The sequence below is a fragment of the Lepidochelys kempii genome, chromosome 11 (genome assembly GCF_965140265.1).
Source record: "Lepidochelys kempii isolate rLepKem1 chromosome 11, rLepKem1.hap2, whole genome shotgun sequence".
Classification (NCBI taxonomy): domain Eukaryota; kingdom Metazoa; phylum Chordata; order Testudines; family Cheloniidae; genus Lepidochelys; species Lepidochelys kempii.
Genome location: NC_133266.1, coordinates 76,005,383 through 76,018,443, shown reverse-complemented (window position 1 = coordinate 76,018,443; position 13,061 = coordinate 76,005,383). Strand labels below are relative to the sequence as shown.

The window sequence follows — 13,061 nt, the reverse complement described above, 5'->3', positions numbered from 1 at the left end:
GAGTTCTCGGCTATTTCTTAAACCGCGGGCAATTAGCAGCAAGATTTGAGGAGTCCCTGAACTAGTTAATATCCAAGAATAACAATTACTGCAACCCAATCAAGGAATTTTCATAGTGTGTGTACATATAGACACACACACACACATATATTGGGGCTGTCAAGCGATTAAAAAAAATCACGATTAACTGTGCGGTTGTACAACAATAGAATACCATTTACTTTAAATATTTGGCATGCTTACATTTTCAAATATATTAATTTTAATTACAACATAATACGAAGTGTACAGTCCTCAATTTATATTTATTTTTGATTACAAATATTTGCTCTTTAAAAAAACAAAAAAATTGTAAAGATTCTTAAACCTTGGGCCAAGCGCTTTGCTGTTTTTAGAAATCTCACATTGGTACCTTCTTTGCGTTTTGTCACATCTGCTGTGAAAGTGTTCTTAAAAGGAATATGTGCTGGGTCATCTTCCAAGACTGCAGTAACATGAAACATATGCAGAATGCAGGTAAAATAGAGCAGGAGACCTACAATTCTCCCCCCAAGGAGTACAGTCACAAATTTAATTGATGTCTTATTTTTTTAACGAGCATCATCAGCATGGAAATATGTCCTCTGGAATGGTGGCCGAAGCATGAAGGGGCATACGAATGTTTAGCATATCTGGCATATCTTGCAACGCCGGCTACAAAAGTGCCATGGGAACGCCTGTTCTCACTTTCAGGTGACATTGTAAATAAGAAGCAGGCAACAGTATCTCCTGTCAGTTGTAAACAAACTTTTGTCTTAGCGATTGGCAGAATAAGAAGTAGGACTGAGTGGACTTGTAGGCGCTAAAGTTTTAAACTGTTTTGTTTTTGAGTGCAGTGATGCAATCAGAAAAAACCCAACTGCATTTGTTACACTTTCACAAGAAAGAGTTTGCACTTCAGTACTTGTATGAGGTGAATTGAAAAATACTATTTTTTTTGTTTTATCATTTTTACAGAGCATATATTTGTAATAAAAAAATAATAATATAAAGTGAGCACTCTGCACTTTGTGTTCTGTGTTGTAATTGAAATCAGTATTGAAAATGGATCAAAAATATATAATAAATTGCAACTGGTATTCTATTGTTATAAGCGTGATTAATCGCGATTGATTTTTTTGAGTTAATCATGTGAGATAACTGTGATTGACAGCCTTAACGTACATATATAAAATAATACCAAATCCTCCGAACACCAATATAATGGGGAAACTAATTCTTACCTTAAAATGACAAGTGATTTTATGTACTCATGTGGCACTTGTTGGCATTGCCCTAGCAACAAAGCTATTGAAACAGAAAAGCAGGCAGGGTGCGGCAGTGAGGCTGATGCCTAGCAGGGCTACCAGGGGGGAAAAAAAATCTTTTCATTTTGCCTGTGCTCCTAAGAGGTTGAAAGTTACCTAAACCCCAAAGCATAAAAGTGGGAGTGGGGGCAGGTGCTTTGAAACTTCCATTCCCAGGATCGCCATGGCACATGGGTCATGAGAGACAGAGTCTACAGGCGCCAGGGCAGGGCTTGCAACTAAACTCCCATGTTTCCCTCAGGATTTTCAAACTACACTGGACCCTCACTAGAATGTGGGATTTGGGATCCATGCCAAATCCCGCATTCTAGCGCGTACTGCATTACAGCGGGGACCACGTTACAATGACAGTTAATGACGGTTACTAAATTTGGGATCCGCAACCACGTTCTATCAGAATTTGTGTTCTATAGACGCGTGTTCTAGCGAGGGTCCGGTGTATAACTTTCAGGTTCTCGTCTCTGTCAACTCAGGCTATGTCTACCCTATAGCACTTACAGCGGCACAGCTGCAGTGGGCTAGCCCCTTGTTCTGTGTTTGGGAGTGGCGGGGATTCCTTCATGGTCTTTTTCCTCTTTCAGGTGCTTTCAAGGGTCATCATGGTGCACCTTGGTAAGTGCAGACAGGGCTTGTTAAGGGTTGCGTGCACACCATGTTGTACTGACAGACCCCAGTTTCTGCATCCCTCTAAATCAATCACAGTTAGTGGAGAATGTGCAGCCTTCACCGCTGAACTCTCTTAAGGGTTGGTAGAGCAAATCTGTCATCTTTATTGTAAATAAATTGCTTTAAGACCTCAGTGTCCTGGCAAGGTACAGACTTCGATTCCATCATGAAGAATAATCTATTGTTGCTGCGTAAGGGAAGGTTACAGCAGTTTTCTTGATTTTTAAATGAAACCAAGCTTTTCTCTAAGGCCTTTGGAATTTTTTGGCTCGACGTCTGTACGCATCTGTTTATAATCAAATCTATTGTGACACCTGTTGATCTTCCCTTCAGCTCATCTCCTTATGAAGAATTATCATGGAGGACACGTAGCTATCCGATTGGCTCTTGGTGGTTGTGCCAACAGACCCTTCTTCCGTATAGTGGCCGCATATAACAAGCGAGCACGGGACAGCAAGTATTTGGAGCAAGTGGGCTGCTATGACCCACTCCCAAATAGCCACAATGAAAAGCTTGTTGGCTTGAACATCGAGAGAATCAAACACTGGATTGGTTGTGGAGCACATGTCACAAAACCGGTTGAAAAACTTCTAGGTAACTCAGTGTGTTTTCCAATCTGAACTATTTGCTTATGTCTCTTAAAAGACAATAGGTTTTCCTTGGTGATCCTCCGCATACTTGGAGTACCAAAGACTCTTTCTTCATTTCTTTGCATGAATCCTTGAGAATATGTATAGATGCAGTCACCCTTCTTTTGGCCACAGGAAATGGGATGTTTCAGAGTCGCAGCCTTGTTAGTCTGTATCCGGAAAAAGAACGGGAGGACTTGCGGCACCTTAGAGACTAACAAATTCATTTGAGCATAAGCTTTCGTGGGCTACAGCTCACTTCATCAGATGAATAGAGTGGAACATATAGTAAGAAGATCTATCTACACATACAGAGAATCATGAAAAGGTGGGAGTTGCCATACAAACTGTAAAAGGCTAATTAAGATGAGCTATAATTTGTTAGTCTCTAAGGTGTCACAAGTACTCCTGTTCTTTTTGAGGAAATGGGAACGGGTCTCATTTATGGAGAGGCTGAGCTGGCCGAGACAGCAGTAAAAGGCACTTCAAGCCACGAGAGGGTTAGTGAGAGAGACAATTACTCTCACTTCTTAAAAGTCTCATTAACTATTGGAACAGTTGACCGAGGGTTGTCGTGAATTCTCCATCACTGACAATTTAACTTGAGATTGCATGTTTTTCTGAAATATATATGCTAAGAATTATTTTGGGGAAGTTCTATAACATGTGTTATATAGGATGTCAGACGAGATAATCACAGCGCTCCCTTTTAGCCTTTGAATCTGTGTGTCTAGAACAGTCATATTGCAACTCCAGCTATAAATATCAATAATCTTTCTTTCAGGTCTTTCTGGATTTTTCCCATTGCATCCTATGACAATCACAAATGCAGAAAGATTAAGGAAGCGAAGAGCCTTGAAAGCCATAACAGCTTCTGAGGAAGAAACTCCAGGTGACTGATAACATCTAACTGAACTGAATTACTCAAAAGATTACTGTACAGACAATGATCAGAACAGTGTGCCAACTAAAAAGGACAATATATTTACTACAGGCAAAGAAATGATAGTGGATGTCAATTATTTCATAAGAACATTAAAGTATTTTGAAGCTTTAGGAGTCCTCAGACAAGGATTCTGATTGTCCTCATTTGTTAATTACTTCTTATTTTTCACAAATTATTAATCTTTCATGTTTGTCAAACTGCAATTACTTAGGCCCAGATCCACCAAGGTAAAATTTAGGCTCCTAAATTCCACTGAAATACAATGGAATCCAAGAACCAAAATACCTTTGTGCATCTGGGCCTTCCAGATTACAGCATTCATACAAACTGAATACAAACTCCCGTTTTCTAAATAGCTCTATTGTGGAGGTAGAGAGAACGTTACTGACTGTCGTAAGAGTCTAATGTATAGGAAGTTGTGCTGGATCAATGAACAGGTGAGGATGCACCTGGAGGCTTCCTTCTAAATGTCACCTTACCATTACTTAAGACAAGCCACAGTTGGTTTTTAATTTTACAGTGAACTATTTCAAGATTTTTGTTAGAGGAGGGACACTCAGACCTGGCCACTGTTGCTTCTTTATTTTCACCCAGTGAAGCCGCAAATAGTGTAAGCGGCAGAAAATCCTTTTTTCGGTGCAGGGGTGCAGCACAGAATGTGACACGAATTACTTAACCACACTACTGTTCTTCCAGAAGGTATCCCACAGAACATGACCACTCTACACAAAGCAAATACTTGGATGGTTTTATACCTTTCTCCCTGAACAGTATTTGATCAAACATTATACATGCGTCCAGCTAAAACAATAATTTAAAAAACCAGGAATTACTACATGATGTTCATAGATGATCAGCCACCCATAGCAGCCATTCATATTCCAGCGTGTTAAGCACAATAAGAATTGAGCTATGTTCAGAGGCAGACGGCTATCCCTGTTACTTGGAGGAACTCGCACATCATTCATTCTAGAGTCTTCCATCCACATTCTAACTCGCTGAAATGTCTTAGGTAAGGCTTGTACCATCCCCGAAGATCACCAGCCTCAGACTCTGGTAGACCAAACAAAGCCACTGAGTTTGAGTCATAGAACCATCACCCCAAAAGCCTTAATGCCAATCAGTGCAAATCTCAGAATTGATGATGGGGAGCACATGAGATCTTTCTCAGCCCACACAGTGCAGCGCATCACCCCTTTTAAAGCACTCGACGTAACAAAGCTGAGACATGCTCACTGGACGATCACAGTATCCTGCTTATTTAAGAAGAGCACAATACAATAGACCACTCTAGTGCTGACAAAAAAGTCGCCTTCCTCAGCTGTTGCTCCAAGATGGCAATCTGCTGCTGTTCCTGCATGTGAGGAAGTTGGTGGGGCTCAAAAGGAGGGCAGCTCACAGCAAGAGAAATGGCTGAGAAGAGCTAGGCAAGTTAGAGGCACTTGAGATTCATTGCCGGCCTGTGTGTTGCTCCCTTTGGCAGCACACCCATAAGGGTGCGGGGAGAACCATGGAAACTCAGCCAGCTCTCACTTGCCAGGCAGCTGGGAATTGGTTACATTTTTAATGGAGAAGTAAAATCTGAGCAAATGTATACATGGAACCAAAGAAAAATAAGATCTTTTGGGTGATACCTGAAGTCCTGCCTGAAAAGGTCCAGGCAGACATGGCTGGTTTGGATTTTGCCTATTAGTACATTTAAACCAGGGGTTCTCCGAACACATTTTTGGTGGCCTCGGACTGTGACCCACCAATTCTTCCTGGTGGCCGCATTGACACTTTTCCCTAAAATACGTAACTGTAGGAAAAACAAATAAATATGCACAGACACGTGTCCAAATCCTTGTAATTTATTGATGTAGGGTTTTTTCAGACTCACAAATAATATGAAAAATTATATTTGTATGTTGACTATTGCTTTTCGCAGCACACTCAGTAGCTAGCTGGGCGTTTGTGAAAAGTGATATTAACAAACATACAAGTATCACTTTTCACAGCCTCCCAGGTAGCTAGTCAGTGTGCTGTGAAAAGTGATCCTTGCATGTTTCTTTGTTTCGCTTTTCTCAGCGAGCCCCAGGTTTGGAGAGGGAGGCAGCAGGGGTCTGGGGCAATGGGGGGGATAGAGGTGGAACCAGGGAAGGCAGTGGGGGCTGGGGGCGATAAATGGGGGTTCGGGGAGGCGTCGGGGAGAATGGTGAGCCCTGCTACCATATGGCTGGATAAAATCATATTGTTGGTGTAATGCAGGAAGTCAGATTAAAAAACTCACATTAGTCCTGTCCATGGAATCACAGCACTGGAAGGCCCGTCCTAGTCCCGTCCCCTGCACTCAAGGCAGGACTAAGTACAGTAGAACCTCAAAAATACGAACACCAGAGTTACAGACGGACCCGTCAGCCAGACACCATGTGGCCCCAGAAGTACGCAGTCAGGCAGCAGCGGAGACGAAAAACAAAAAACCCAACAAATACTGAGCTGTGCCGGCATGGCATCGTCCAGTTCGGCACATCGGGGCTGCCTGTCCCCACCCCCACCCACGACTTGCCACGCGGAAGGCCAGCCACGTACAGGTGAAGACGCTGAGGTTCACAGGCACAGCTGTGAGCTCCCGAGAAGGAGTGCTGGGGTCTGCACTAGCCACAGGGGCTGTTTCCCGCCTCTGGCTGGGAGGGGGACAAGCCTGCAACCTTAGTCTCAGTCCAGGAAAGAAGCTCCCTGAGGTGCTGCTGGAACCTGGCCGAGAGCGTCAGCTGCTGGAGCCCGAACTCCTGCCCGCCTGCCGCGCTCTGGAGGAGCGGCTGCGTTTGAAAGGGCCCCGGCCTGCACTGCGCACCCACTGGTGCCAAAGCGCCCCCGGGTGCCTCACGCATCACCCTTGCAGTCAGGGGGCGAGAATCAGAAACTTGCCGGGCAGCCGCTGCAGAGTGTGAGCCCCCGTTCCGAGCACTCCGCCCTGAGGAGCAGCCCATAACGGCTTGGGCAAAGTTACCAACAACCTCCATTCCCGAGGTCTCCGTAATTCTCCTGTATTATCTAGACCAGGGGCTGTCAACAGGCGAACCACGGGCCAAATCCGGGTTGCCAGACGCTTTTGAACGGACCCCACAAACTTGTTGTTTACATATTATCGTTATTATTATTTTTTTAAATGATTTTCTCTGCAGTCTGGCCCCTGACTGTACATTGATGAAGAATTTGGACCTTGACAAAAAATAATTGACTACCCCTCATCTAGACCATCCCTGAGCGGTGACTGTTGATCCTGCTAAGAACCTACAATGACAGAGATTCCACAACCTCCCTAGGTAATTTGTTCCAGTGCTTAACTATGCTGGCAGGAAGTTTTTCCTAACGTCCAACCTAAACCTCCCTCGCTGCAATTTCAGCCCATTGCTTCTTGTCCTGTCCTCAGAGATTCACAAGAACAATTTTTCTCCCTCCTCCTTCTAACAACCTTTTATGTACTTGAAAACTGTTCTCCTGTCCCCTCTCAGTCTTCTCTTCTCCAGATTAAACAAACCCAGTTCTTTCAACCTTTTCTCGTCGATCATGTTTTCTAGACCAGCGGTTCTCAACAGGGGGTTCGTGGCCCACTGGGGGTCCATGAACCCGTGGCTAAAATCCAAAGCCCGAACCCCAGCACCTCCCGCAGGGCTGAAGCCGGGAGCAGCAGGGCTGAATTCTGGAGCCCCGAGCCCCGGTGCTCCCCAAGGGACAGAAGCCCTGAGCCCATGGGCAGAATTGGGGGAACACAGGGGTGTTACACCCCTCCCAAACTACAGTGCAAGAGCAGGGCAGTCCTGGGGTAGCTCCACACCCCCCCTCCACCACCTCCTCTCTCCACCCCCTGGCTAGGTCGGAGGTGGGAAGCCAGAGTCTGGCTGCGTGGGACAGCTGCTGCCTGGGCGGGGTGACACGGCTGCTTTCTGGCTGGCAGAGCCCTCAGGGTACAGGGAGCGCAGGGGAGCCCTGAGAGCACACAGCCCCTAGCTACCTCCTCCCTGCACCCTGAGCTACCCCCCTGCACACAGCCCCTAGCTATCCCTTTCCCTTCACCTCAAACTTTTTGAGCTGAGCCCCCCCACCTTTGAGTTATAATTTTTGATTGTAGCCCCCCCCCGCAAGTCCAGACAGGCGGGTGGCCTGCTGAGGTGAGTCAGGGGGTGGATGTAGCATACCCTCCCCAGACCCCGATGTCGGAGCTGGCTTGAGCCTCACTGGCCCCTGCCCACCCAAAACAGAAGTCAAACTATACCTATGCAAACTTGTTTTCCCCCCTTTCCCCGGCCCAGAGCCTCCCCCTCCCACACTGGGCCCTGGAGATTTTAATGGCATGTTGTGGGTGGCCTCAGAAAGAAAAAGGTTGAGAACCCCTGTTCTAGACCTTTAACCATTTTTGTTACTCTCCTCTGGACCTTCTCCAATTCGTCCACGTCCTTCCCGAAATATGGCGCCCCGACTTAGACACAATACTTTAGCTGAGGCCACATCAGCATGGAGTAGAGCAGAAGAATTACGTCTCGTATCTTGCTTACAACACTCCTGCTAATCCTGCCCAGGATGAGGTTTGCTTTTTTTGCAGGTGTTACACTGTTGATTCATATTTAGCTTGTGGTCCACTCTGACCCCCAGATCCCCTTCCGCAGTACTCCTTCCTAGGCTGTCACGTCCTGCTCTGTATGTGTGCAGCTGACTGTTCTGTCCTAAGGGGAGTACTTTGCATTTGTCCGGATTGAATTTCAGCCTGTGAACTTCAGACCATTTCTCCAGTTTGTGCAGACCATTTTGAATTTTAACCCTATCCTCCAGAGCACTTGCAACCCCTCCCATCTTGGTATCATCCGCAAACTTTATCAGTAAAAAGAAAAGGAGGACTTGTGGCACCTTAGAGACGAACCAATTTATTTGTGCCACAAGTCCTCCTTTTCTTTTTGCGAATACAGACTAACACGGCTGTTACTCTGAAACCTGTCATTATGCAAGGGGAAATAGGTTACCTTGCAGAATGACTGAGCCACTCCCAGTCTCTATTCAAGTCTAAGTTAATTGTATCCAATTTGCAAATGAATTCCAGTTCAGCAGTCTCTCGCTGGAGTCTGGATTTGAAGTTTTTTTGTTGTAATATTGCAACTTTCATGTCTGTAATCGCGTGACCAGAGAGATTGAAGTGTTCTCCGACTGGTTTATGAATGTTATAATTCTTGACATCTGATTTGTGTCCATATATTCTTTTACGTAGAGGCTGTCCAGTTTGACCAATGTACATGGCAGAGGGGCATTGCTGGCAGATGATGGCATATATCACATTGGCGGATGTGCAGGTGAACGAGCCTCTGATAGTGTGGCTGATGTGATTAGGCCCTGGGATGGTGTCCCCTGAATAGATATGTGGGCACAGTTGGCAACGGGCTTTGTTGCAAGGATAGGTTCCTGGGTTAGTGGTTCTGTTGTGTGGTGTGTGCTTGTTGGTGAGTATTTGCTTCAGGTTGGGGGGCTGTCTGTAGGCAAGGACTGGCCTGTCTCCCAAGATTTGTGAGAGTGTTGGGTCATCCTTCAGGATAGGTTGTAGATCCTGAATAATGCATTGGAGGGGTTTTAGTTGGGGGCTGAAGGTGACGGCTGGTGGCGTTCTGTTATTTTCTTTGTTAGGCCTGTCCTGTAGTAGGTGACTTTTGGGTGCTCTTCTGGCTCTGTCAATCTGTTTCTTCACTTCCGCAGGTGGGTATTGTAGTTGTAAGAAGGCTTGATAGAGATCTTATAGGTGTTTGTCTCTGTCAGAGGGGTTGGAGCCAATGCGGTTGTATCGCAGAGCTTGGCTGTAGACGATGGATCGTGTGGTGTGGTCAGGGTGAAAGCTGGAGGCATGTAGGTAGGAACAGCGGTCAGTAGGTTTCCGGTATAGGGTGGTGTTTATGTGACCATCGTTTATTAGCACAGTAGTGTCCAGGAAGTGGATCTTAATCGCGTCTCTGCTAAGGCTGCATCTACACTCCCCCTTGTGTCGGTAGAACGTATGTGGCTCGGGGTGTGAATAAGCCACCCCCCGAGTGACACAAGTTACACAGACCTAAGCGCCGGTGTGGACAGTGCTATGGTGCTGGGAGAGCTTCTCTTGCCAACATGGCTACGGCTGCTCGTTCAGGGTGGAGAGCTCCCTCCCGTCGCTCCCGTCCCTCCCATGCTTCCAGCCGCTCCAGTAGAGACTGCCACTGGGGGCCACGTCACTCACAGCTGTGAAGGCCGAGCGGTTAAGGCATTGGACTCGAAATCCAATCGGGTTTCCCTGCGCGGGTTCAAATCCTGCTCACAGCGAGGCCTGTGTTTTAGCCACATTTGCTCACCAGGGCAATACATCTCCACCGGCCCTGAGATGCTCTCCATACACTCCCCACCCCAGGTAAACCCTGTTCTGCTCCTTTCATGGGGATGCCTGGGATGGTGCCTCACGCTGTGTCCCTGCGGTCTCAGGCCTCTGCCCCTCACCCAGCGCCCCCCGGCTCAGCCCCACCCCTGGGTGCTGCTCCTCTCCAGAGCATGGAAGGAGCTGAGCACGGGCAACCCGTAGAAGAGGCCACAGGAGCCTGAGCCTCCCCCAAAAGGCCGTCCATGCGGGCGGAAATGCTGGGAATGTGGGGCGGGTCTCCCCTCCGGAGGCCCGTGGGCCTGTGGTCATCTTTCGAGCGCTGGAAGTGAAGCTCCAGAGAAGTGGGGGCCCCGCCTGCACCCCGCTCCCCTCTGCCTCTTAGCCCGATGCCCTGCTCTTGCTCTGCCTCTTCCCATCCCCCTTCCGCCTCCTCCCCCAAAACCTGCACCCCAACCCCCCTCGGCCTTTTCCCCCGCGGCCCCGTCTTCTCGTGCCTCTTCCTGTCCTGCTCCACCTCCTTCCCCAAGGACCCCCCTGCCCCCCGCTCACCGAAGACAGAGAAAAGGGACGGGTGCCTGGCCCCATGGCCCCCGGTAGCCCCCCTTCGGGGAAAGGGGCAGAGAGGAGCAAGCAGGGGGTGAGTGGAGTCCTGGGGGAAGAGGCGGAGAGGAGCGAGGGGCAGGTAGGGGGACCTCGGGGGCCAGAGGAGTGAACAGTGGGGGGGCGGGGCCTCGGGGGAAGAGGATGACCGGGGGCGGGGCCTCTGTGGCAGGGCCATGCTCTAGGCCCCGGTGGCCCCCCAACTTCTCGGGGTCATCTGAAACCCAGGATGAAGGTGACACAGGGCCTGGTTCCTCTTTGGGCTAAGATTCCATAACAGCTCTCCCTTCCTGGCAGTGTGAAGGGGCTGCACAGGGGCATAAAGCCCTCCAGACACGGCCGGAGACAGGGAAAGGGCCGTCAATGCGGAAGAGAATCAGGCCCAGAGTTAGACAAGGGGTGCAGAGAATATTCTGGATTCAGGTCATTGCACTTCGCCCTTGCTCGAAATGCTTCCTGTATTTTCTCCATTTCACTCCCTGACTCTCGGTCTCTGCCCCTTTCCCCGTTTCGTCCTCAGAATTAGCACGTTCAGCCAGTTAATCGCAGCAATACCGCCATAAGACAGCAGCCTGAAATCTCAGCTCTCCCCCGCCCCACGCACGAGACCTGCTGCCAGCTGAACTGGAGAAAGAATGGGGAACGTCTCTGGCAGAGGGTGTGAAACAGACACCCAGAAAAGGTGAGCTTTCACAGGGACTGCTGGGCACGCATGGACTGTGGCTGGGGAGGGGGCTGCCAGACCTCCCTCAGGTGACCAGACAGCAAGTGTGAAAAATCGGGACGGGGGTGGGAGGTAATCGGAGCCTATATAAGAAAAAGACCCAAAAATCGGGACTGTCCCTCTAAAATCGGGACACCTGGCCACCCTAGACCTCCCCCACAGACTGCCACTGAGTGAGTGGGGGGCAGTTGCACAGACCTGCAGTGACCACACGGATTGTGAGGTTTGCTCCCCTCCTGTCTCCAGTGGGGCTGAGGTTTCTCCCTGAGCCTGCTGAGCCCTGTGGCCCTTCCCAGCCACGCCCGTGGGAGCAGAAAACACCGAGAGACCAGGCCGGGGAGGTCATATGGTTTATTGGACCCGGTTCTGTTGGGGAGAGTGTAGCCAGACAGCCAGCGCCCCCCTGCTCAGACCAGCATTGCTGGAAACACAGGAGGAAGCCGGAACAGGGCACTTAACATATATTCCAGCACAGCCTTTGAAGCTATGAAAGCACAGGTGTGCTGCTACAATGTGCCTCTGGGAACAGATACAAGGATTAAGCTCACAGCAGGCAGAGGCCCTGTGACAGACATGGCTCTTCGCCCCTACTAAACAGAGTGATGCACTCACACCAACATCCTAGGTGGGAAAATATTTACCCTGATAAAAGAAATGTCCAGTAGTCGACACTTATTGTTTCTCTCCCTTGCAAGTGTAAACTACTCTTGCGAAAGCTGGCGTCACCCCGACAGACCAGCCTCAATTTGGCGTAAGAAAGGAGAAAGAGAATAAAGGAGTACAGAGGTATAAGTAGGGGACCTACAGCACCCTGATTTTTGAGTGCTTTTCACTATCTATCTGCTGGTCAGATAAGTGACAGCCTCCCAAGGCTTCTGCAGCTAAGAGGGTCCCTACGCCTTGTCCCTTATTCGTCTTTCCGCGGAATTGAGTGACCGATCCTGGCTTGGCACCGCTGGAATCGAGAGATGCAAGGAGGGTAAGAAGCACCCACACCTGATCTCCTATCTTTAGTGTACACATATTTTGAAATAGAGCTCTATACTTTGTTTTCTTTCTTTGGGATTGTGGCTTCAGTTTTGTAACTTGTTTGTGTGTGTAACATCTCTACATTTAAATAAGTAGGCACTAGCAATTTTGTAACCACATGATTAGAATGTAGCTTAATAAATTTTGGTAACCATTTATGCATAAGCCTGACTTGTTTTCTCTGGTTTACTGTAAAGCAGCCAACACAATTAAAGAACCTCAGCCGTTTTGGCTCTAAAGCCTGGCCATTAGGTGAGAGTACTAAGAGCCTAGCGTTGAGTTGTGCCGCCTCCACGGGGCAAACTCTTGGGGCACCTGTCAGTCAATCCTGGCTGCCCGCTGCGAAGGAGCTCTGAGCTCTAGCAGTTAAAGTCACGGGTGTGGAGAGGCTCTTAGTGCTGCCATTGGGGCACCTGTCAGTCAGTATTGACTGCTCGCTGCGAAGGAGCTCTGAGCTCTAGCAGTTAAAGTCACAGGTGGTTAGGACCTTGGGGCATCCGTCAGCCTAGCCCGGGCTGCCCGCCGCGAAGGGACAGTGCGTCCTAGCGGTTAAAGTCACGGATGGTATAAACGGGCATAGCTGGCACCTCACCAAACATCCTTGGCCGTCGGCTAACAGAGAGAGACCAGGGCCTGAGGACGAGATCTGCGGAGCTCGAAGGCTTGTCTCTCCCCAGCAGAAGTTGGAGAATGAAAGAGATCCCCTCCCTGCCTTGTCTCTCTAATCTCCTGGGACCGACCTTGCAAACAGAGAACT

General features: G+C 48.6%; 1 protein-coding gene and 1 non-coding gene across 2 annotated transcripts; both read left to right on the top strand.

The window, feature by feature from the left end:
- Positions 1–1,230: 1,230 nt before the first annotated feature.
- LOC140895937 (small ribosomal subunit protein bS16m-like) lies at positions 1,231–3,686 on the top strand. The gene is made up of 3 exons (XM_073306890.1): positions 1,231–1,958; positions 2,346–2,606; positions 3,426–3,686. The coding sequence occupies exons 1-3, from the start codon at positions 1,907–1,909 to the stop codon at positions 3,539–3,541; spliced, it is 429 nt and encodes a 142-aa protein (XP_073162991.1). The 5' UTR covers positions 1,231–1,906; the 3' UTR covers positions 3,542–3,686.
- A 6,131-nt stretch (positions 3,687–9,817) lies between these two features.
- Positions 9,818–9,899, top strand: TRNAS-CGA (transfer RNA serine (anticodon CGA)). The gene has a single exon. It is a non-coding gene; the product is annotated as a tRNA-Ser (tRNA).
- Positions 9,900–13,061: the final 3,162 nt, after the last annotated feature.

Bases quoted from the DNA above. Each gene is read 5' to 3' on its own strand.
- LOC140895937 (XM_073306890.1), top strand. From the start codon at position 1,907: ATGGTCTTTTTCCTCTTTCAGGTGCTTTCAAGGGTCATCATGGTGCAC. The intron at 1,959-2,345 runs GTAAGTGCAGAC...TCTTCCCTTCAG, and splicing joins GGTCATCATGGTGCACCTTG to CTCATCTCCTTATGAAGAAT. The intron at 2,607-3,425 runs GTAACTCAGTGT...TCTTTCTTTCAG, and splicing joins ACCGGTTGAAAAACTTCTAG to GTCTTTCTGGATTTTTCCCA.